Below are 25,328 nucleotides of genomic sequence, written 5' to 3' on the forward strand. Positions count from 1 at the left end.
GCTAATTATATTTGCTTCTCACAGTTTTTGGCCGATATTTTGTGTCGCACGACTTTTCTCACGTCTATTGATTGACTGCAAGACAAGAGAGATCTCGAGATCTTTTTATCTCACAGTCAATCAACAAGCTTAAAAAATGTTCAACACATGAGTATCGGCCTTTAACTATGATTGGACAATTTCTTACGACATAAACTACTATCGTAAAATCAGCTTGACCGTCACATGTAAAAACAATTTTTATCTTAGTTTTTTCATTGGACTAATAAAAAATGTTATATTAAATTGACTAGCGACGTGGACAATCGGGTCATCGTTAAACGATAGATCAATAAATGATAAGCGGACGAAAAAGGAAGACAGCCAGTAGGAAAACGTGGTTATGACATTCACTCAGATAAAAGGATTGCGCTACGTGTTTCACTTGTTGCTTGCAACGTTCGCAAGCGTTATTTGTTTAGCATTTGATAAACAAAAATAAAATAATTTTTCATGTAGCAGAATGCTCTCGAATTATACAAGTCTACCTTTGTCTTTCACTGAATATCGAAAATAAAACATTCAGCAGACAAGACAGAACGCTATTCAGTCAGCTGAACTGAGTACTGTGTAAACATTTCCTGCAGGAAAATTGCCCTTATGAGCTATATTGGGACAATGTATAATAATAATTCGCAAATATTTCGCATTTTTAAAAATCTCATCATTTTCGATGTTTAATCGTATTAAAAGTATATTAAACCTACATTGCATTGTCTTACACGCTAACAGTCGATAGTCATTGAATTTAACTTTGTATGATCGCGCTGTAACATGGGTATTTCAAAATTTATTATCAGCGCTAAAAATCTCTTCTTTGTGTTACGTAAATTACGTATGGCTGTAAATCCTTACCTACACAGAAATAAGATATTTCAGAAATACATCCGAAATATTTCATGGCAAAATTTGAAATATTTTCGGAATTATGTCAAAGAAATCAGAATTTTTGAAATGTTTCAATTGAAATATTTCTTACAATATTTCTAGAATATTTTTGTAAAGTTTCAATGTATTTTAAAAAGCGTTTTACAAATATTTGCGAAATATTTCTAAAATATTTAATTGGAATGTTTCAAAAAACGACCCACAAGAAATATTTTATGCTGTGTAGGTAACACCGATAGTGAATTTTGAAATACAGGCATAAGTTTTGTTCAAAAAACAAAATCCATTTTGTACTTTAGCGGCAGCGATCTCCAACAATTCTTATGAAACGTAAGAAAACCGTATCATATTTCAGTATGTACATATCAGTAAAATTTACACGTGTCGGGAAAAGGAAGACGTCTCTCTCTCTCTCTAAACGTGCCTGACATGAAAACTAACAATATATTCTGCGTTCGTACGTTGCACCGAAATTGCGAATGGATCCGTTGGATGGAACGTGAACGCGACTAATCGTCTCGCAGCCGTTGGTGCCGTACGTCCCAGCATGCCGGCGTACATCCTGAATTTTAAGAGACCCGAATCACGTGCATAGAAGCTGCAAAAAAAATAAAGAAAGGGAAGTAGCAACCACAGCCGAGGATCAGATTGCTCTCGACGACTTTACGTCGCGAGAGTAAGAATGAATCGCCAACCGTATTGGATGTTCCCCGCATGCTTTCGGACGTTCCATCATGGACACCCATTTGTCGTCGTAACAAAATAACGACAGGTCGAGGTACGGAGAACTCGAGTACGATTGTGCGCATATCGGTAGCTGAGCGAGCAGCCTCTTCGTGGCTTCGGTAACGCCTCCGTATCTAGCGCTTATTATCGTTTGCTTGAATCTCTGCTGCAACAATCTGGAAGGAAATGCGGAAATTAGATAGAAATTGTGCCTAAATTGTGTCGAGCATGTACTGTGAGTGTGCATCAAAATAATAATATCGAGAGGATAGTATATCTTGCCTTGCGTAAATGTTATTAGACGGCGAACACATGTACTGGCAGTCCGTGCTCATTCTGGCATTCCTGAAGAAGTCGCTGAAGTTCTCGAATTGCGTTAACAACTGGGTCGACGCGTTGTCGTAAGCCGCCAAAATTTTTGTCGTAACCATATCGTAAACCACCAATAGCGCCGGCTGCGCGTTCGGTTCGTTCGCCTGCAACGTCGCCACCTCCTCGCTCGCATACCTCACCAGGATGTGATTCGTATCTAACAGCTGCATCTTCCACATTCGTAGCGAATTTAGCTGAAGCATTTTACATACTCAATCAGCTGTTTGACAAATTATCTCCCCGCAGGAAAGTTTAAAAAAAAAAAATAGACTTGCATCTCGAATTAATACCTGATCGAAATACTGATAAAATCTTCTGAGTTCATAAGGATCATTGGTCACGTAGCTTATATATTCTGCTCTTTTGTACAAATATACTAACAATCTGTGTTTCAAGCTATTAATAGCAATATCCTTAAACGGTCGACAGTTAATCCCAGGAAAAGCACTCGTCACTAAATACGCATCGTCCTCCATGCAAAATCTGCAAGATGTCATTTGAATTACATGCAAAACATCTTCTATCAAAGTGTAAATCATCGTAACACTTGGTAAGATAATCCTTATTCAATCAATACCTTCCTATCGTCCTGACATTTATAAACATGCCGTCAAGAATTTGAAAGATATGTATGGTTTGATGCTGTACAGACAAGACCGCTAATATATCTTTGTACAAATATAAACCTGTATATAAGAAGAAATGGATTTATTCCGAAAGTTCGATGTGTCAGCCGTTAGCCGCTTAGCTGACCGTTAACGCGATAAAACATTTTATATTTTAACAAAAGTTAATATTAAAATTTTTTTTACTAGTTTAAATTTATTAAAAATTTTCTTTCTTCTTGGCTGCACTTGTACTATAATATAGATCCAATTTGGTCAGATAAGCAGCAACAGTTTGCCTAAGGATCGTTCATTAGCCACTTAGCTGACCATTAAAACGCGATAAAACATTTTATATTTTAACAAAAGTTACTATTAAAATTTTTAAAACTAGTTTAAATTTATTAAAAATTTTCTTTTTTCTCGGCTGCACTTGTACTATAATAGATTCAATTTGGTCAGATAAGCAGCAACAGTTTGCCTAAGGATCGTTCATATACCTTGATTATGTGACAAATAAATTTTGTCGACTTTAAAATGTCTGGTGTCGCACAACTTTCCACCCCTCAAATCAACAAGGTGCAAGCTGTAATCTTCCAGCGGTGATCTAGGGTTCGGTGTCAGTGCCTCGTTATTGGAGTAAATCTTCAAAGAAATCACACCTCATTAAGCTCTCTTTTTCGGAGAGAATAATAATCTCACGTGAAACTTGATATTAGAAATCTTTTGCTGTACCTGATAAAAGTGTGGCCTCAACTCCTCGGGAATGTGAGCGGCCGAGCCAACGATTACGTACCGAGCGTCGTCGGTGAAGAGACTGCATTCTCTGTTCAATTGCTGGTTGCTTTCAACTACATTTATAATCCACTTCACCTACAAATATGTTTCAGAGCTGGTACACCAATTTCACTGGTTCTCTCTCTCTTTCTTTCTCTTTCTCTCTTATATCTTTCTCTCTCTCTCTCTCTCGCGTTTCTTTTATTAATCTTTACACAATCCGCAAAGGCGCGTAGACGCCGCGCGGAGTTAGTATCCAGTACCTTGAAAAATCGCGCGAAGATATTACTTCGTATGTGAAAGCTACAGTCGTCGCTCTTGTGGCCGGTGTACTCGCCTTCGCAGTCGGCCAGCAGGTCCGCGGCGGCCGGGGCCCCGCGGTACTCGTACACCTCGATCGACGTCTGGTCCGCGCTGAACGCCACCAGGTACCTGCCGTCCGGGCTGAACTTGCGCAGGAAGCACGGCGGCTTCTCCACGTTCATCACCGTGAAGTTGGGGAAGACGTTCTGGTAGAACTGCCGGGCGCAGTGCACGTGGGTGCCCGGGTACGGGCAGCCCATCGTCTCCCGGCGCCGCAGGCGCACCACCACGTTCTGCGGGCCGATCCTACGTGGATTCACCGGGCAGGGATCCGCCACGGACTCGAGCCTGCTCTCACGCGCCGCCATCCCCTGGCTACGGGCGCGTCAACAACGCTCGTCCACGTGGACGACGGCGTCCATTGCGTCGACCGCGAGTGAAAGTTCGCCCGATACTACGTGCGGCGCATCGTAACTGTCGACAGCCGCGTTGTCCACTCCCGACAACGACCCGGTCCGTGGCGAGCCCATGCAACTGACGTGATGCAACTTCCGAAACGAGGTTAGCAATCATATGGACGGACGGACGGACGGAGTCGCGCCTGCGCGGTGCGCCACACTCGTGTTTTGACAGTTCACATGTGTGCCACAGCGGCGGTCGACGATGATTGGTCCGGACTGGACGGATCGAAAGATAAGAGCCAATCACGCTCGATCGCCACTTGTCAATTTAATGTGTTTCTTCTTCATTTTTCGATACTCCGCTGAGATTCAAATCTCTTTAATCAATTTAAATGTTTGTATTAATTCAATTCGACAGAATTGTTTGAAGCGAAAAAAATCTCTAGCTGTAAATCTACATCCTTGTGTCCTCAATTTAATATTTTTTTCGTCGATTAATTAAGTTAAACATTCTAATCGCGCTCGATTTGAAAGAGAAAGAATGAGAGGAATTGCAGGTTTTCTAGAAAAAGAATTTAAAAATTGACAAAATTCTTATCAAGAATCGCAAATAAGTGAAGTTTCGATTCGATTTGGCGTAAAAAAATTTCGATTCGTACCAATTCGCACATTTCCAGCGCGAAGACGCGAAATGAATTTACATAGCATAAACAAAAGGATTTATTGATCAAACGTACTCTTGTCGCTATGGATACAGGGATGCTGTCAGTGATAGTCGTTACTTGAACTCTGACGCGAGAATTCTTTCCGAAAGAATGGCAGAGCAGATGGAATACATAGTACCGCCATGGGAAATCGAGGCTTACGTGCAATGCTTGAACATTTCGGATCTCGAGAACGTCGGTACAAAAAGGTGAATTCGCGATTTTACATATTCCCTTGTGTCACCCGATATAATCATTGTAATCTAGAAGTCGATGTAAAAATGCACACGGACGTGTGTCTTTCAGCTGGTTGGATTTCCACAAGAGATTGGCGTTGCTGAACCAGCAGAGCGTGCTCGAGATAACGGGGCTGCGCGAGGAGAGCGTTATGGAATGGTTTATCTCGCTGAAGAAAGTAAATAATTAGAATGATTTGCAAAGTGCTACGAGTACAGTAATATTATATTATAAATATGCTGTTGCGCTTGCAAAAAGAATATCAGCAGAACGAAAAGAAATAAATAAAATATAATTTTCTGCAGTTATAATTTTAATAATTATACATCTAGTTGATATAATTATAATACTACTTGTAATAATTATCATATTTAATTAATAATTTAATAATTGATCTTGTTCTGCTAAGCAATATTCTTTTTACGTAAGTGAATGGAAAAGTGGCTACGAGTATAGTAATATTATATTATAAAATATGGTGTTGCGCTTGCAAAAAGAATATCAGCAGAACGAAAAGAAATAAATAAAATATAATTTTCTGCAGTTATAATTTTAATAATTACATCTAGTTGATATAATTATAATAGTACTTGTAATAATTATCATATTTAATTAATAACTGATCTTGTTCTGCTAAGCAATATTCTTTTTACGTAAGCGAATCATGGAAAATTATATTTGGGCACGATTACCTCTTTTTTTACAATTCTTTTAATCGCGCTATTTTCAGATTCCCATTCTTGTGTACGAAGCTATACAAATCGACATATGGAAGCACAAGGTGTTTCCACTTCTAATTGATATCAATGGCGAGCCGACGAACACGTTCATGTTGTACAGCATATTCTATCACGAAGTCATCGTGATTTCGTTATTGGAAAATATATTATTTCATTGCGAGAGCGCGCAAACGTTGGACGACATGGCGATCGACCTCATCGATTACACCGTCCTACACGTAACGGCGCTCCTCGATGGAAACACCTTAGAAATATATGAGAGATCCGAAATCAGAGACGCCAAGTAAGATAATTATTCCTTCTTTTAACCAGACATAACGAATTATATATAAAATAAACTCGGCACATTTGTATCACTTATGCAGAGAGTATACTTTTTAAATTTTGATGAATACCGAATATGCTTCTCGCCACAGCTCTTGCCTGGGAGAAATCATGGAGAAGCAAAAGACATTCGAGTTTGACATTGGTATGCGGTGTATCTCGATTATTCACTACCTGATAGAAACCTTGGATAGCCTACCCCTTTGCGCAGTTTCGCGCATGCTGGCCGTACACGATGTTCCGTACTTATTCACGCAGTTGATCGAGAATCAACCGTGGAAGAAGCAAAATGAGGATGGTAATAACATCTACTTTCAATTTCTAATATCCTGATGACAAGTAGTTAAGTTATCGTTCATCTTCATGCAGGTGAGATGCTGACGTATGAGGGCAGCTGGAGGAAAATCAAGGCGAGTGAAATTGGAAAAATTAACAAACGAGAGGGGCAAGTATGGTTCGGTTTGCGAGAATTGCTACTTAATCCAAAGTGTTCCCCGTATTATGAAATCACAGAGCACAGACTGTCCCAGCTGTCGAAGGTACTAATTATAATCGATACCTATCATCAATCAGATTAACGATTTTTTTAATTATTAACGATAATTTACGATTCTAAATGGAACTCCGTGGCGTAGCTGCAGAGACACTTGCATGAAGATGTACTCGATCAAATTGCTCCTTTGATAGAGCTTAAGAGATGGTTATCTTACTTAACTATGTCATCGACGATGCCATCCTCGAGGTCAACCTGTCCGGTTCACGTGGAAGTTATACCGCAGGTATATCGCTATTTTTTTATCCCTTATTTTTTTCTCAATTATCAGATATAATATCAAATAAATAATCGAACACATTAAATGTAGATAAAGTCAAGTATCTTGGAAAAATATCATAAAAAGTGGAAGAAACTTGCTAGACATCAGTCCAAGTGCCTATTTACAACAGACACAAATTATATTAAAGACGCCGCACAGATTTTAAGCGATGTGTACGATTTGGAGAAGTTAGATCGTATAGAAGCGAAAAAGTGTTCGTTGTGTCAAGAGCCGTCTGAGAAACGATGTTCCAGATGCAAGGAAGTTTGGTATTGCAGCAGGTATATAGAGAATAATTGGAATTTAAGTTACATTATATACATTGAAAAATAAAATTTAAATATAAATATTTATATTATAAATATATATATATTTAAATGTAGTTTAAAGAATAAGCGTTATTTCTTTCTCTTATAGAGAGTGTCAAGTGAAAGACTGGGAAAATCACAAGAGTACTTGCAACACGATAACAAAAATAAACAGTGATAACGCAGATTCTTAGTAACTACGAATATACGTGTATTCATCAATACAACATATTTTAACGTATATCTCCCTACATCTTGTTTCTTTTAAATTTATATTAAAACCTTTTTAAAATTTAAATTATAATATACAGTCACATGAACCTAGAGATTGCAACTCTTTTTTCAAGAGAATATTCTTACAATTCCTACGTATTTCGAAATTTATTGGAAAAAAATAGTCGCAATCTTCATAGTCATGCTGTATCTTTACGAAAATTCTAAGAGAGGAGCAGACAATGTTCATGTTTCTGTAATTTATGTCAAATATTTTATTAAAAGATTAATGTACAGCGCTCTGTTTAAGGTATTCCATTAGAACATCCTTAGCAGGTGTATCTTCACCGAAATCCTAAAAGTAATGAATGTTTTACTCAATAATGGAATAACAACGACAGAGAAAGGAAAGCGTTAACAAAATCACATCAGCAAGGCGTAATGACAGCATGGACTGTTTATTATATATGGGTTCTGCTCAGTAGAGGGAGCCCAAATTATCATCATTTATGTCGTTTTGTAAAAATTATCCTTTTAAACTGATATTTCACGACAACAGATTTTATTAGAAAGAGCAAAAAGTTTTAGAATTTTAACATGGCCTACCTTTATGACGACGCACGAGCAGCCAACCACTTTGCGCGCCTTGCCCGCGCTGTCAATCTTACACAAGCCAGCCCATTCGCCTAACTTTTTGTTATTGTCTACCTTTATCAGTGGAATTTGATGTTCATTGCATAGCGCCTGAACCAACTTCTTGTACATCGGTTCGTCGCAATTGTCTGCCAGGATGCAGAGCATGGCTTGCCTTCTGCAATGTAAAAAATTCATCCAGTAAAAATCACTGTCCCATTATTTATGGCATACTTTGTTTTGTGTGTTTAGAATAGAAAGATAGCATATAGTAAACTATATAAATTGTACAGTAAACTATGTCCAAAAGAAGAAATCTGTACATTTCCCTATATTAATACTACATTAATATTTCACATTTCTGTATCTTACTTGTCTAATGCTTTGGCAGCTTCGTGGAGTCCGTGTACAACGCCATCGTGAATAAGAGAATTCTTCAGAACCTCCTGCAGCGCGGTGTTGACATCCATGTTGCCACCCGCTGCCATCGCAGATGGCACATCATCACTGTAAAGAAGTAATTTCGTTGAATAAGATATAGCAACCAAGAGAATATCGTTTAAAAGCTCGATTTATAATACTTTTACAATTGTAAACTCTTGAAAATCTAGGATTGATTTTTCAGTAACAAAAGTTTAATTAATTTAGCTATCAATGTTAAGTACGTTTATTACATGTCAACATTTTTTCCATTGTCTCACTAAGCAGATTCCCTTTCGCCCAGCTCTGTACATTCATGATTTTGTTAATTCATCAAGAGTCAAGACTTATAGTGGCACGACAAGGAGAGTTGCTTTGCATTTAAATGAAAACTCGAGATAATTCTCACTTGTGACGTCACAACTCCGTTGAACGCACGTTCCCTTTCATTCTCACAAGTGAGATTCGACTGAGATTCAAGTGAGTTTTTACCGAGAATCTGCACAAACTCGAGAGACCCTATGCTTCTCTGACACGGCGAGGTCTTATTAACTCGCATTAAAAGTGAGGTTATAACCTGTGTTGTTGGCTTCCAACAACAGTTTTTCTTTAATTAACTTGAACAGTGACGTCGTTATGTCTAAGTAAACAATACTTCACATCACTTTAGACTCGGTATCACTTGTGTGCAAAGCAACTGAGGGGAGGCACAAGGTATGCAGAAGGTATCCGGTATACTCACTTTTCTACGTCGGACATGTTCGAGCGAGCCGGGAAGAGTGCTGGAAATAAATACGGGACGTTATTATTCTCGCTCCGGGAGGCGCGCTCCGACGCTTTCGCGGGTAAGATACGCGACGATCTTAACGTAATAAACGGATTTTAATCACGCCAGCATTCCAGCGTGGCCTCGTTTACCTTTCCTGCGAGTCGAAGAGAAGTTGCCGCCGTCTGGGCATGCGTCACTTCGACGTCGACCGTCAGCGACGCCACGCGCGTCTCCGACCGGCCCGACATCTCGGCGCGGAGCGACATCTACACTGGCTTCCGCCGGAACAGCGGGGTTATCGACGATTGGTCGATAATGATGGTAACCCGCTGTCCCGCTCCCTGTATCGACGAGCATCGAGCTTCAAGTGTTCGCGCCCGTTCGCGCAAACGATCAGGATCGCGAATCTTTCGGATCACGATAAACAAACCGAACTGCGTCCCCGATGTGGTACGTTTGATCTCGATTTAAACGCGATTTCGGATTGTGCTTCAACGTTTATACGGTGCGTCTTCTCGCTGTTATGTAGTCGCAAGTTGTATTTGTTTTGTAGGGTGGATAATGGAAGGAAGTCGAATTGAGATTCGGGCAAACGGTGACGATCATGATCGCGAATCTTTCGGATCACTCGATAAACAAACCGAGCTGCGTCCCCGATGTGGTACGTTTGATCTCGATTTAACGCGATTTCGGCTTCAACGTTTGTACGGTGCGTCTTCTCGCTATTATGCAGTCACAAGTTATAATTGTAGATAATGAAAGGAAGTCGAATTGAGATTCGGGTCAGTGTTTGGTAAGTAAATATCGAATTGATATTCAGACAATGTAAACACTAAAAAGTTTTCAAGACACTTCTGCGAGAACTATCGAAAAGTTATGTGAAAGGATTTAAAAAGACGTCTTATCATCGATTTTAGACACTTTTGTCCCTGATAACACAACTGGATAACGATACTTCGATCTTATTTTATGTCTTTATTTTCGAGCGATTTACATAATGAGAGAAATTTTCTTTTTTTTTCCCTACATTAAATTTATTATATAGAAAGTCACGTTTTACAAAATATACATTGCGAATACGATTCTATAAAAGTATACTTATATAGTAATAACGTCGAGTTACAGAATCAACTATTGTAGTAGATTCCACAATAGTAGTCCCAAATAATAACAAAAAAAAAAATAAAAAGTGCTTTTTCTTATCAAATAAAATCGTTGCATTTATCATTGCTTTGAGTATAATATTTGTATTTACAAGCACCCACGCATGGAGCACGAATGTGTATGTAAAGGAATCTCGATGGTTGCGACAAACTTAAAACTTAAACTTTAAACGTGTAAAATATTTCGCGTTTATTCCATGCATATTGCTGATTTTGTTACACTAATTCTCATTATGTATATGTACAAATCGTTTCTTACGGCGGTTAGAGAAACGAAGCTTTCGATGTAGAAATACCAGATGTAGATCATTATTATTAACTTCATGTTTCATTCTAACGTTTCAAGATACGAAAAACCGGCCTTGACGTGTCCAGGATAAGATCAAAAGAGAGAGAGGAGAGAAAGAGAAGGAAATCAAAAGAGTAAGAGCGAACCATCGACCACTCAAATTGACTCAACCGACGCAATCTCGTATACCTAATATGCCCGACAGCAATCGGGGACAATGTTATGTCGGTGGTGAATATCGATACGACCAATGCGGCGGTGGCAGCGGCGGCGGAGGCGGCGGTGGCGGTAGCTGCTGACTGGAAGGCGACGGCTCCGTTTGGAAGGTGGACGATACGGAGTGCTGAGCACCAAGCCCCACCGGATACAAACGATGAGCGCGATGTGCCTGATGATGGGGATGGCAGCTCGCGTTTGTCACGCGCGACGACGACGTTGACGCTTCCAGCATGATGCCGGCTTGCGACTGGCAGGCCATCGTCAGGCCATGAAAATCGAACTTGTAAGCGTAACGTTTACCGTGAACCTTCGTCATTATATTCTTGTCGTAGTAATATCTGTGAAATAACATTGCATTGTTCTCTGTCTCTCTCTCTTTTAAGAGCGCTGCGTAGCATGTATTTCGTTTCAAAGTGTTCAAGTCCTATCTACAAGAGTCTTGAGAGAAATCCGATAAAGCTAAAATGTATAAGACATGGGGAGGAAGAGAAAAAAAAAGTCAAGTGAGCGGCATGTCGCGCCCTTGCTTCAAAAGTGACACAACTCAAAAATGTGAACTCAGTGTGAGTTTATTACCATGAATGAGGTAGACTTTGCCCTGTTAATCATCAAGAGTGAATTAAACTCCATAAAAAAAAGCCATCAAAATCGTCACAACTCAAAAAGAATGATGTCAAGTTGAAAAGTAATTTTTCCCCTTTTCTGGGGAAACTGAATTTTTTGAGCGGTGTCACTTTTGAAGCTGAGGCGCGATACGACTTGTAGTATTGTGCATTGTGTGTCTGTAGTATTGTGTAATTAATACATTAAGTTACCTCAACGCGCGTGACAGCTTGTCGTAATTCATGTTAGGCTTGCTCTTGCGCTCGCCCCAGCGGCGCGCCACTTCGTCCGGATCGGTGAGCTTGAATTCCCCGTTCGTGCCTTCCCACGCGATGCAGGATGAGTTAGACGAATCTGCGAGCAGCTCCAGTAGGAATTGCCAGAGTTGAACCTGTCCGCCTCCGACCGCCCCCGAGCCGCCGGCTCCAGCCGTTGATCCAATCAGCGAGCAAGTCCGTTGTAGGAGGCTGAACCTTTCTGAGAGCAGAAAACGGAACACGCATGCACCAAAACCTCGTTCTCGAGCCGTTCTTCTGAAGATCCGAGTCGTTTCTGGGCGGTATGAGACGGAGAGGCGAGAGACGAATCGTCGGTTTTCCCCGGTACGCTTGTCTTCTCGCTGACACGGATTTTTATCCTTGACGCCTCTATCTCCGTATCATCCTTGCAAATGTTTCATGTCATGTTTAGGAGACCCGCAGCAAAATTCAGGTAATTATCGGTTCGGATTCTATCGCGAGAGTAATATAAAAGGCCAAATAGTTATTTCAATATTACTTAAAAATTTTATTATGCATACACTCGTCCCTCGATTTACGCGGTGGTTGTTTTTTTACACGGTAAATAAATCATTCGTTTACGCGGTTTCCCATCGTTCACTTTCATCATTATTGTTTTTATGCTAATATGTGAAATAAATATTTTTATAAGGCTTTTCTCCTATGATTTTTTTTGTACTGGCAGATTCAATTTACACGATCCTCAACCACGCAAAAAAAAAATTATGTAGAACATACATCGCGTAAATCGAAGGTCCAGTGTATAACATTTTCTATTTCTTGTCAAGAGATCTGTCGTATTCATTATGACTCCAATCGTTTTTTTTGCAACGAATGCATTTGTTGCAACGTTACATGTAAATACACGAGCGATGAAAACGATATTGTACGTGTATGTGTGTAAGAGACAGCACTTTCAATATTTCAATTTCAATCGTTTAAAATTTTTCGTCCTTCTGAATTTACCGTTATAGAGGATCGCAGCGGCCGAGGGATGCAATCTGGTGTCCTGCTGAAGATGTAGAGGATGCGTCTGAATTCTCCACATTACGCGCCGAATTTGATATTTCGGCCTGATCCTGTGCCGTATAAGCGGCGCTTTCGGAAACCGATAAACGGCAGCTCCGTCATCTCTAGAGATGCGCGCATCGAGAATCCGTTTTCCTTGCGTTTTTTTTTTCAACGCGCCTCGTCTTGCAGTCTTAACGATTACTCGCGTTACATCTTACATCCCGATCCTACGTTTCGTCGACTTGAAAGAGAAAGCACGTGCATCGCTATTGATTTCTCGTGTGTTAGCGAAATGATAAGGAGATTTTAATAGCTAACTTTTTTTACAGGGGCTTGCGTGGAACACGATCACACGAGCGAGCGTAGCACAAATAATAGCTTTGCGAACCGTCTCGCCAAGTGAAATGGATATAAATCACGGAATATTACTTGTCTCACACTGATCTCGACAACGTTCTACACACCTTGGACAAGACAACAACAAGCGCGCAAGCAACGTCAATCGCCAATCGGACGGTAGACGCAATTTGGAATAAAACCCCGCCAGTCAGTGGACAGAGAGCGACTGAGCGACCTTTGCCCCTGGTTATTTCAGCCCTTCGCGCCCCCCTCCACCACTCTTGGGTCTTTGGTAAGAACGGAATACCTTTGCACCTCCCCCTCTTCCGGGAGGTACGTACTGCGCTTAGAGTACTTACCGGCGGCTGCCGTCTCTCTCTTGCTCTCTTTCTCTTTCTGTCAGAATTTACGCAAGTATCTCTACAAGAGCTCTCGCGCGCGAGATGTGGCCAAAATTATATTAATTCGCATCGTTCGAAATTTCTTCTCTCGTTAATGGATTTCTCAAACGCTTGCTTGGAGAGTAATCGTTCTTTTTAGATCACATTTCTGCAAAAACTTTGATATATTTTATATTATTAATTGAATTAATTTATTCACTTCTTATTATTTCGTCTGACTTACGGGAACGCATAAAATGAAAACGTACAATACATTGCTCGCCCCTCTTTGTTTGATACGGAATATCAAAGAGAATATTTTAAAGTCCTTTTGTACACTTTTATGAAATGGAATAAAAAAATCTTGCGCATCATTGAAAATCGATTGATTGCCAGACGTCGATGCTTATGTTACAATTACATATCAAGTTTTAATAGAGATTTATATCAAATATTTATATTGCATCTAACATCGTACTAGTTGAGACAATTTACAATTAGAACATAAATATTTTCCAATCTCTAAAACATTGACAAACAATAGTAAGTCAATCGAGATATACGTTGCGTCTTAAATTGATTGATAAAAATAAAAAGGCGTACGGAAACGTGGCGCAAAATTTGAGTGTTACCGAAGAATTGCAGCGATACAAAAAGATTTTCACAACTCTCTCATATATTACAAGTGCGCGGACTCGATTAATGCGGTGCAAGAGAAAGAAAGAAGAGAGAGAGGAAGAGAGAGAGAGAGAGTATGTGATGTGTGAAATTTTTTATTTTACGATTCAACCGCTACGTTATAGACGACACGAAGTGTATCCGAATGGCGGACTCGAATGGATTTATTCGAGGATATCGTTAAATGCACATATTACACACGTGCGCGTGTACGCGTAGATATAAAGTGCATGTCATAAACTCGAAGACGTATACGCGGGAGGGAGGAGCAGAGAGAGATTTAAGCGCGACGTGTGACGGAGGTGCGACGCGTAAAATTATCCCGTATACATTCAAGATCCAGGAGTACGCTTGCCGCTCATCACGAAAACAATATAGTCGCGCCCCGCGGCGAGCTTACCACCCCCGAGCCCGTTAGAGCCTGCCCCTGGAAGGAGAGCAGAAAGAGGGGTAAAAGCGGTCGCGCGGCAAGCTCGTAACCCCTCGTGGCACCACCTTTCCGCTGCCCTAAACACTCGATGGTTTATTCATGAGGACTCTCTCACCGCGATAACACTGATTCGTTTAATAAACGGCTGCCGGGGTGAGATGGGCCGACACACACATAGAGAACGAGGGAGGAAGAGAGAGAGAAAGAGAGAAAAGGAATAAGAGAGAGAGAGAGAAAGAGAAAGAGAGCTGCAACGTTATTCAAACGGACGATATATCTCGGAGGCTTACGCTGCCACAGTTCGGTACCTCTCACTTTTCGCTTTTCTTCCTCCGCGTTCAAAGAGACGGTGCTCGAACGTCTGTATTCCGTATACGAAAAAGAGGAGCGAATAGAGCATAGACAAAGGAAAATTACGATTTTCTTTTTTTTTTAATTTTGTTTTCTTGCGCTTTATTGCTACTTCCTACTAGTCGAGATCAAATCTAACGCTAGTATTGTTACTGTTAACATGATTGTTATAAAATGTTTTTGTTAAATACCACAGTCCGCCCTCGTAGAAATCTCTTATCTCGCACGAAATGAAATTTCGTTCAATCTTGGCAGGGGCTGTTCTCTTTATTCCTCGAGATATCTCGCTCTCTTATTCAATCGCCTCGATCTTACATCGACAAAACGTACGGACGCTTCGACACATAAGTACGTTGCTTTTTCCTTCGGGTCACGGTGAACGACGAGAGGTGAGAAAAGTCTGGGGCAAAACTATCAGTTCGAATACCGATATTTACTTTCCTGCCGGACCGCGTTTATCTGTAATAGATCGCTACCATCGTTAAAGCTTTAGATAAGCTTCAGAATCGATCCTTGGGGAACCTTTTAGCCTTTTCCGGTCACTCTCCATTCAATCGTGACAGGTCCAAGACCAAATTCCTATTAAGCTCTCCCATAGACCTTCGCCATTTAGGATTTATAGCGCGAATCGCTTTGGATTTATGCTTACAATTAATACGCATAAACGCGAAGATGTTACTATCGCCAAGAGAAGAAACAATGCGTTGTGATTTTTTATCAAGGAGTTAGTCACTTAGAAATAAGACTAAACTATATTCTATCATTTTTAAATGAAGTAATTGATGTCAGAATTTGGAAAAATTTCGAATCAGAAATGGAATAGAATTTTATTAATTATCTAGATTTATTTAATATCTAAACATTTTTTTTCAAATTACTATTATTCTAATAAGATAATCTAATAATCCAAATTTGGACACTTGAGATCTGAATTTATATATTTCGAGCATCTGATTTTGAATATCTAAATTCAAATGTACATTCGGATTTACAATTAGATTTGGATAATGAAATTATTTACTGATATAATATTTCTAGTACAGTCGAACCTCGAGAACTCGAATCTTTACAACTTAAAAACCTCTATAAGATGAAAATTTCCCTTTCGCTTCATTACGGAAAACCTCTAAATCGAAATAAAACCTACTTTAATTCGAATTATTTGTCAGATATTTAAATACGTGCAATAAATAATTCACTGTCAAATATAGATTTTTTCCCTCTTTAAAAGTCATTATAATTGGAAAAATTATAAACTCTCGTGCAAAGCGTAAGTAGAATTTTCATATATTAACCCTCTTTTACTTTAATTAATTTCGATAAGTCGAAAAAACTCTATAACTCGAAAAGTTTAGCTGTTTCCTTGAGATTCAAATTATTGAGGTTCAACTGTAGTAGGAAAGTGATTTTGAATTTATTAACTGCTTGAACTTACCAATTCCTTCATTTTCGTTTTCTTGCAGTAAGCCCGGAGTATGCACGCCAGTGGCTTGTAGACGAAGGCAAGCCAAGTGTTTCGCCAGGATACTGCCTGCCGTCCCGCCGATATCCCGCCAATCTTGCAGCGTTAATCGCAGCAATTCCTTGCCGGTCGACGGGAGTATCGCTGCGATGGAACCTGATTTTATGGCAAATGTTCGACTGCACCATGAAATCCAATTGTTTATGTGGCTCGAGTTCCACTTGGACGGATCTGAAAGACGAGGATCCGAGATTATTGTAGGATACTTCTCATCCATTAATGAGTTCAAGACGCAGCTTCCGCACGTCGTTCGCCGATTGGATGGATATTTACCGGATGGCACCATAATTTGCTCGGATTCGCGGCGACCGTCGGAATCTTCATCACTGTTCTTCTCGTCGTTTGTCGACGCTTCCATAACTTCAACGTTATATACTCCATGCATCTGGGGATATCGCACTCACATATATATGTGTACCTCGAGATCAGGTTTATTTTCTTATCGCTACTTTTACCCTCTTTTGATTTTCTATTCGACTGTGCATGAGTCATTTGTTCGATTCACGATACACGAAATCTTGAGAACCACTGAAAATTCACGATCTTTCTCCGTGAACCGATCACTTATTGTCGCCATCTTACATCGAATAAGAGCATTCCCGCCTAATTTTGGTGTCAAAATTAAATCTTTTTAAATAAAATCACAATCGTAAGTCTGGCGCGCGCACACACACATACACACATTCTTCGTCGAGATTACACTTGAATTATATCGCAACGTGTTTTCACTAACAATAAGGTATGTGACATACTAAAGTGTGTCACATACATATCGATCTTAGTGCCTAAGATCGAATAACAGGTCATTCATTTTCACGTTATATATTTAATCACTTGATCACTTCGCTTTTGATTTCTTTTTGTTTGCACTGTATACAAATACTCACTGTAAATATATATATATATAGATTTATGATAATTTTCTGCTTCTATGCATCTTGCACGTTACGAATATCTAATCACTTGACCGCACGATAGATCGTCGAATTATTTTTCTCGTAACATAAGGAAACTTCGCCATGTGGCACGATACAACGTCGCGTAATCACGTCGCGGGACGATGCTTCGATCTAGTCGATGTCGACTTGAATGAATCGAAATCGGTCGGGGCGAGGCGAATGACGGGCGAACCCGGAGGCTCGGGTTGGCGAAATATGGATTCCCGGAAGAGCGGTACAGTCAGCCGCTCTCGCTCCTTGGCGAGCAGCCGTGCTTGCTCCTCCGTGCATCGTCGACCGCTGAATCACGCTTGTGATTGCTCATCTTTACTCACGTTCCTTTTTTTCGTCAATTCCCACGCGGTGCGGTCCCGCTTCCTGGCGTTAATCAAGCCCGAATAACGCACGTAACTTTTTCTCTCTCTTTCTCCCAAAATTTCGGGAGAAATTCTTATCACAAATCACTGAAGAATCTCACGGTGTCTGAAAATATCTCAGGGACAAGTTTTTAATAATCAGGGTGACTCGAGTAAAAATACCTTTATAACAAATTGTTTTAAATAAAGCGTTTATTATAAATTGTTGAAGATCACGTTTTCTTGCCCTACGTAAAACATCCTTTCCGCGCGTTTCGTTTCCCGCACGAGCTACAGATGTGCGTGAATATCTTTTTCGGATGACCCGAATTTCTGTATTAATCATTCTTGAGAATGTATACTTTAGTAGCAGTGCTATCCGGTTTTTTGTCATGCGATATGACTTAAACATTCCGAGAACGATTTTATTCCCTTTCTATCCACACACACATACACACACACACACACATCACACAATCCTAGTTATAGAATAGATCCATTGAAAGTACTTCAACACAACTTAATATAATGTACAAAAAGATTTTCATTTTTATAGATAATGCTCTCAAGAACATTTTAAACGAGCAATTATAATTGTCCATTTGTAACGAGGGTAAGAAAGCATCATTCTCAGTTCAATATCATCTGTCGATACACCTTCGGATTTCCGAGAACACTTGATAAAGACTTGAAAAGAAATTTTAGACAATAGAGAGTACTTTAAACATGTGTAGATACTTGTCTTTGAAAAGAACAAATAAAATATACAATCTTCGATTGGAGAACTAAAATTTTTTTTTATTGATAGCCTTCGTTATCATTTGTTACAATTTTGGAATGTAATATTTAACTGGAAATATCTTAAGTCTGCTGTTTTTAAATATTTTTTTAAGATAAAAAACTACGTAATAATTATTAACACACAATAGGGTGTTACAGAATTAAATTGTTATTATTGTTAGATTTTCGTACGGTTTCGTAGTGCGAGCGGTCGATTCGGATTCTGGATTCAATTCCGAATTCTCATTCTATATTCGCCTGGATGTTACACTGAGGTTGATCGAAAAATTTGAAGGTTGTGAATAAAGGAGTTTAAGGATGATAATTCATATTTGGAGTCCATATTTCAAGAATTTATATATAATTGTTTGTTTATTTATTATACATACATGCCTTTTTACGATTTAGAAAATTGTATCTTGTGCCTGGACAACATCTTACATAAGACAGGATTAATCTAGACATCACAGAGAGTGACCGACACAAGAAAGTGTAACAAAATAGTGTCTTTGTTACGCAAAGTACAATTATATTGTACATACTATCGTGTGTCATTACATCATATTAGGTCAGAGGTTTCTTTTTCTTTATACTTATATCTATTTTCGAAGTTTCCTCTAGTGTTTTATGAAATTACGCTTAGTATACGTATACAAAGTAACTACATAAAACGAGTAACAAGTTGATTTAAAAACTGATGCTGATTTTATCGTTTCTCTCTATTATGCGTGTAAGAAAATGCGAATTATCTTTACAATTATGAAACTGCAGAGGAATATATATTTTTTCAAACAGTCGTAGTTTAAAGGCTTAACATATTTAACAATCGCTACTTTACGCGACACTCGCTGCAAGGAAATCGGAATCGTTTCTCGTCCCGTCGATATCTTAATTATATATTTTAACAGACTAGAGTAAACATATACATACAATAACCATCTACAGATATAGTGAACTAAACTAATACATTATTGTCTTTTCTTAGCAGCTTTTACAGCCTTTGATTTTTGTTTTTCTCCTCCAGAAAGAAAAGACGTTATTACTTCAGACATTTCTGGCATATTATAGATAGTGAGATTATTTAATTGCTCCATTTCCTACAAAATGCATTTAGTTTATGACTTTGTCAAGAGGACTAGAATATATATAGACTACGTTAAATCGTATAATAATTTATATAGACGATGAGTATCTTATAGTTAAATTATCTTTCATTTATATATTTCTAGGATATTAAAAAACAAAAAAAAAACCCTCCTAGCCTTTAGGGTCACTCAATTTTTGGCCGGTCTTTAGATCTTCTTACCTTCCTAGTTTCAGGATCGTTCATAATTTTTGGCAGAATCATGATCAATATAAGTGGCAGAACCATCATTAGAACCTGGGGAAACATCGAAAGAAAAATATCAGAACTTCAGCGAAGGAAGTGAATTGAAGCGACGCATCGTCCTCGCAACGTCGTCGAGAGCTACGTTACCATGGGATTGAACAGGAAGTCCGTTAACCGCCACTGCTCTCTAACTTGGAAATATCGAAATGGTGCTAGAGGCCTCATTTTCAACGGGTACGGTACTTGGATCACTTGCGACGTCTGTATCAAATTGACCTTTCGAGCCCGGAATTTCCCCTTGGAATTAATCTCCACCCTGACCGGCTCGTAAACGTAATTCGGGTTCACCACTTCGACCATGTAAGACCCGGACGGGACGTTCGAGATTATGAACGTGCCGTCTTCCCTGAAACGAGAACGCGCTCGTTAAATACACGACGCGTAGGCGCACACGTATTAGTCGAGGATGCTAGAGCGATCGCATGACGTCTTCCTCGGGACGGAAACGTGAAAAAATAAAAAATTCCTCCGTTAACCTCACATCTTTCCGTCCTGGGAGAGAGAAAAAAATTACATGGTCGCCGACCCGGTGCTGACGCGTAAGCGTATACGTACCTCAGGAAGCCGTAGTGTTCACCTCCGTTTGCCATCACATGCGTCATGAGCTGCCACCCAGTGGAAGCGGCATTGTCCCAGGGGAACACCTTCCCCTCGATCACAAACAGATCCGTGGACGTGTCCTCCTCGTGCTCCGCCGTTACGTATCGCTCGCACAAATTCGCGAGGATGACGAGTAGACACAGAATTCCCTTCATGACGAACGCGAGCGAGCGATCATTAACCTCTCAGACGCGCACTCGTACGTTACATACGTTCAATCTACCTGCCAGGTTGACATTAGCACGTTAACCTCTTTTACTCAGAAACGCAGAGCAGGCCACGGCGATGCACGCGACACCTGTGTACTCCGGAACGTATTTCGTGCGCTACGAGATGAGCGATTTTATCCACGTCGCTAATTGACGGGGACCTTGGATTGGTCGGTCCCGTGGAAAAGATCCAAGCACCCGCGGTCGCTGTAATAGCAAAATCCAGTTTTCTGCACAATTTATGGTGCGTATCCGTACTAAATCCACTTTTCCAGTATGCTGGAGCTTTATTCTCGAAAAATTATGCATTAGAAAAAGAGAGAAAAGTTTGAGAATGGACATGCCGCATTTTAGGTGATTACGTCCACGCGCGTCGTCCACACTAGCGCTTCTATATGTGCATATCTATATATATATATATTTTTTCTTTTTTTAAAAAAATTCGGCATGTCCATTCTTAGGCTTTCTCTCTTTTTTTAATGCATAATTTTTCCTGAATAAAATTCCAGCAGGAATTCCAAGTGGTTAAAAAGAAGGGCTGCGGTCCGATTCACGCTCCAACACTTTTGGAATATTTTTATCCTTGCCGTTAATCGAATATATAATAATCGAATATATAAATAAAGATAAATGATCATGAGCGCTGCAAGCGTAAATCGAACCGCAGCTCTTCTTTTTAATTACATTATATTTTTTTGCGCGAAAAGAGAGAAAGGAACTGACAGATCTGAAAAGTTTAGATACGAAAAACGATGCTCTATTATATATATTTAGGGAGAGCAAATAAAATAAAGATCTTTTTAATTACATTATATTGTTTTGTGCAAAAAGAGAGAAAGGAATTGAGAGATATGAAAAGTTCAGATACGGAAAACGATGCTCTATTATATATTTCTTTCAAATATATACATATAATTCCAGAGATGATTCGAGAGAAAACATGACGCCCGACGCGACCACAACAGTCGGAGTCCCACAAGCAAATGATCTCCCGCTGATACCGGTCCGCTTATATACTCGATTCGAGTAGTAAGCGTGCTCCAATCAGAGCGCTTGGCGTGCGGGCGCGACACTGCGCGTTCATTGGCTGGTGCGCGAGCGGCGAGACGTAACGCTACGCTCCCCCGAACCTGCTGCGGAGTGCGGACTCGGCGTCCGGCGATCATCGGATTATCGCGCGCGCGACGCGTACGCGCCGCTTATATAGTACCTGCCGAGCGCGGACCATGGAGAGAGACCGCCTCACCACCCGTGTCAGTTTTCGGCGGACGATTAGGAGTAAGGAGCGAGATGCCACGGGTGATGAGGCGGTCTCTCTCCATGGTCCGCGCTCTGCAGGTACTAATAAGCAGCGCGTATGCGCCGCGTGCGCGATAATCCGATGGTCGCCGGACGGCGGACGCCGAGTCCGCAGCAGGTTCGGGGGAGCGTAGCGTTACGTCTCGCCGCTCGCGCACCAGCCAATGAACGCGCAGTGCCGCGCCCGCACGCCAAGCGCTCTGATTGGAGCGCGCTTACTACTCGAATCGAGTATATAAGCGGCAGTCCGCCGAGTTCGTATCATATGTCGATTGTAGGGGAGCGTTTCATGGCGTTGCTACGCGTCACGCAGGAACGATCCAACGATGCAGTGAGCAGTCTTTAAACAACTCATGCGCTGCAAAAGATGAATGAACACGTATACATTAGGAAGGACATTAACATGCTTCACACGATACATGTAATCTATAAAAAATTGATTCTTTCTATAAATTTATATGCTTCACACGAATGCTTTATCTTGCTTTATTTTAATGCTTCCAAGCATTAAAATGAATTATTATCTTGAGATATATAAATTAATCTTTAAAGTATACCGAAAAATTTACTCTTGAGATAATTTCTTATTTCATATAAAGATTTAAGTTTGAAAATTAATCCGAAATGATTAAATTAATTCGCTCGCATGGTCGGCCACAACTGTTCGCCGCGTCGCGCCGCGCGTGTCGGCGCGACGCTTGTTTCGCGTAAGCTGACCGCGTGCGAGACAAATTGCTCCGCTTCACTATCTGAATTACGCATTTATCCATATGTATGGCGTACGTTAACATATAGCGTACATATGGATAAACGCATAACTAAGATAGTGAAGCGGCGTAATTCGTTCCGCATGCCGTCAGCTTATGCGAAACAAGCGTCGCGCCGCGGCGCGGGCGACGCGTCGGCGGCGGTATACGTCTTGATTTTCGACCGAACGAGTATTGCGATTACGCATCCGATCGAATCAGTGTTTGAATATCGAATCTATATTACGCGATAATTAGATGATCGGATGTGTATTTCGCAATACTCGATCGAAAATCGAAATATGTAGCGTCGGCGTCGCCGTGCATCACTGTTGCCGCCACGGTCGTCGACGTGTCGCCGCGCGCCACTGTTGCACCGACGCCGCCGCAGCGCGTACGGTGGCGCTATTGGCACGCGAGCCGCGAAGTTGATCGCGCGGATAGACGACACCGCTCCAGTCTCCACTATTTTAGTAGCGTTTCTGTTATCATTTCAGAACTCGATACGAGAACGAGATAGGTCATCTTCGGAACAAGAGGCGTCGCGGCTAATATAATTGGTAAAGTGGACTTTGCATTTAATAATTGTCTAACATATAGCATCGCCGTTCTATCGCCGTCGCCACCGCCGCCGACCCGCGTCGCCGCGACGCTTGTTTCGCGTAAGCTGACCGCGTGCGGGACAAAGTGCTCTGCTTCATTATCTTAATTACGCATTTATCCATAAGTATGCGGCGTACGTTACATACAGCGAACATATGGATAAACGCATAACTAAGATAGTGAAGCGGCGTAATTCGTCCCGCGTGCCGTCAGCTTACGCGAAACAAGCGGAGCGGGCGACGCGTCGGCGGCGGTACACGTCTTGATTTTCGGCCGAACGAGTATTGCGATTATGCATCCGATCGAATCAGAGTTCGAATGCCGAATCTAATTACGCGCTAATTAGATGCAAGATTGATCGGATGCGTATTTCGCAATACTCGTTCGACCGAAAATCAAAATGTGTAGCGTCGGCGTCGCCGCGCGTCACTGTTGCACTGACGCCACCGCAGCGCGTACGGTAGCGCTATCGGCGCGCGAAGTTGATCGCGCGGATAGACGAAACACGAACAGATTCACCATTTTAGTAGCGTTTCTTTTATAATTTCAGAACTCGATACGAGATAGATCATCTTCGGAACGAGAGGCGTCGCGGCTAATATAATTGGTAAGTAGGATTTTTATTTACATTTATCTAACATGTAGCGTCGCCGCGCTATCGCCGTCGCCACCGCCGCCGATCCGCGTCGCCGCGACGCTTATTTCGCTGATCTCACGCGGGAATTGCTCCGCTTCGCAATCTCAATGACGTTAACGCATAAACGCTGCCACCGTTGCCGCGGCGCTCATTTCGCGTAAAGTTAATCGCGCGCGAGACGAAGCACGCTTCTTTGCCATCTTAATTATATTAATGTTTTAATTGCAGGACGTGATGGATACAGAACGCAACGATTGCGGAACGAGTACCGTCGCGAGTCATATAATTGGTAAGTGCGAAAATTATGTTGAATTTCGTACACTTTTATTTTTTTACTGCCGCAATATGATTAAGTTACGTGTGATTTATATCGAGAACATACGAGGTATAATAACCGTGTGATCGTCTTTTTAATAATTAGTTATAATTATACTTAATTTTAATAACAAGTTGTTTGTTTTAGAACAATTATCTGAATGCCACATATCTACATAAAAAAAGAAGAGAGATGGAGATGATCAAATATGAACATAGTGAGTATTTCATAATTTACTTTATTATTTGTTAAAACTAATGGTTTATCAGAAACTCGGAAACAAAAGAAATAATTATATTGATCTTTCTTAATATTTATTAACATTTCCCGAATTATATATTGAATTTAAATGAAGCTTCTTAAACTATTCTATCTTTAATTAGGTGTCATATAGTTAAATTATTCAATGTATATAATATCTATTAAATTTTTATACGTTACGGTTGATGACAATGTCAATTTAGAAAACTGGCTACAAAATATGATTTATTTGTTTATGATCATCATTTATATGTTAATATGATTTATATGTTTAATATTTCTTCTTTTAAAGCTAAATCAAAAAGAAATTTTTATTAATTATTCAATTTTATTTGCCATTTTTAATTTGCCATTGATATTTTAAAAGCATCACAAATGTGCAAATTTCAATAAACTTAAATAATATTCTCTATAAGAAACATAAATTAAATAAAAAGTATTCGCGTATGATTCTTGAAATTGCTGGAAAAATTTTTACATTTTACTAAATGTCCGTCTCAAACATGCTTACTTTTTATTTAATAAAATATTTAAATAATATATGGTATAATATATAAATGTTTCTTTATATAAAATATCACGAACATCTTTATCGTGCAATAAGAAACAAGAAAATTAATCATAGAAAATACTACATATTCAGCGAATGACATACA

The 25,328-nt window shown here is 40.1% G+C and overlaps 5 protein-coding genes and 1 long non-coding RNA gene across 7 annotated transcripts; 2 read left to right on the forward strand and 4 right to left on the reverse strand.

The window, feature by feature from the left end:
* Nucleotides 1–681: 681 nt before the first annotated feature.
* Nucleotides 682–4,248, reverse strand: LOC105456362 (DET1 homolog). Its single transcript, XM_011700331.1, has 8 exons — nt 3,671–4,248; nt 3,366–3,503; nt 3,131–3,275; nt 2,603–2,711; nt 2,316–2,508; nt 1,936–2,219; nt 1,623–1,829; nt 682–1,525 (listed from the first exon to the last, which is right to left on the reverse strand). The coding sequence occupies exons 1-8, from the start codon at nt 4,076–4,078 to the stop codon at nt 1,342–1,344; spliced, it is 1,668 nt and encodes a 555-aa protein (XP_011698633.1). The 5' UTR covers nt 4,079–4,248; the 3' UTR covers nt 682–1,341.
* A 194-nt stretch (nt 4,249–4,442) lies between these two features.
* Nucleotides 4,443–7,490, forward strand: LOC105456363 (zinc finger MYND domain-containing protein 10). 2 transcript variants are annotated; one of them, XM_011700333.1, is made up of 9 exons: nt 4,443–4,725; nt 4,869–5,024; nt 5,122–5,230; nt 5,783–6,075; nt 6,209–6,414; nt 6,486–6,655; nt 6,752–6,895; nt 6,980–7,212; nt 7,349–7,490. In XM_011700333.1, the coding sequence occupies exons 2-9, from the start codon at nt 4,927–4,929 to the stop codon at nt 7,431–7,433; spliced, it is 1,338 nt and encodes a 445-aa protein (XP_011698635.1). In that variant the 5' UTR covers nt 4,443–4,725; nt 4,869–4,926; the 3' UTR covers nt 7,434–7,490. The 2 variants fall into 2 exon arrangements, with proteins under 2 accessions (XP_011698635.1, XP_011698634.1); XM_011700332.1 differs by having other exon boundaries at nt 4,443–5,024.
* Nucleotides 7,491–7,703: 213 nt separating this feature from the next.
* On the reverse strand, nt 7,704–9,502 carry LOC105456365 (40S ribosomal protein S12). The gene is made up of 5 exons (XM_011700334.1): nt 9,424–9,502; nt 9,248–9,287; nt 8,458–8,592; nt 8,059–8,263; nt 7,704–7,807 (listed from the first exon to the last, which is right to left on the reverse strand). Exons 2-5 carry the CDS (start codon nt 9,262–9,264, stop codon nt 7,739–7,741), a joined length of 426 nt encoding a protein of 141 aa, XP_011698636.1. The 5' UTR covers nt 9,265–9,287; nt 9,424–9,502; the 3' UTR covers nt 7,704–7,738.
* Nucleotides 9,503–10,946: 1,444 nt separating this feature from the next.
* Nucleotides 10,947–18,296, reverse strand: LOC105456372 (DNA-binding protein D-ETS-6-like). The gene is made up of 3 exons (XM_011700340.1): nt 16,451–18,296; nt 11,761–12,025; nt 10,947–11,283 (listed from the first exon to the last, which is right to left on the reverse strand). Exons 1-3 carry the CDS (start codon nt 16,920–16,922, stop codon nt 10,947–10,949), a joined length of 1,074 nt encoding a protein of 357 aa, XP_011698642.1. The 5' UTR covers nt 16,923–18,296.
* A 668-nt stretch (nt 18,297–18,964) lies between these two features.
* LOC105456366 (ER membrane protein complex subunit 7) lies at nt 18,965–20,893 on the reverse strand. Its single transcript, XM_011700335.1, has 4 exons — nt 20,557–20,893; nt 20,089–20,347; nt 19,918–19,992; nt 18,965–19,708 (listed from the first exon to the last, which is right to left on the reverse strand). Exons 1-4 carry the CDS (start codon nt 20,754–20,756, stop codon nt 19,580–19,582), a joined length of 663 nt encoding a protein of 220 aa, XP_011698637.1. The 5' UTR covers nt 20,757–20,893; the 3' UTR covers nt 18,965–19,579.
* A 3,120-nt stretch (nt 20,894–24,013) lies between these two features.
* LOC105456367 lies at nt 24,014–24,647 on the forward strand. The gene is made up of 3 exons (XR_975240.1): nt 24,014–24,065; nt 24,324–24,384; nt 24,559–24,647. It is a non-coding gene; the product is annotated as an uncharacterized LOC105456367 (long non-coding RNA).
* Nucleotides 24,648–25,328: the final 681 nt, after the last annotated feature.

The sequence above is a fragment of the Wasmannia auropunctata genome, unplaced genomic scaffold (assembly GCF_000956235.1).
Source record: "Wasmannia auropunctata unplaced genomic scaffold, wasmannia.A_1.0 LD335709.1, whole genome shotgun sequence".
NCBI lineage: Eukaryota > Metazoa > Arthropoda > Insecta > Hymenoptera > Formicidae > Wasmannia > Wasmannia auropunctata.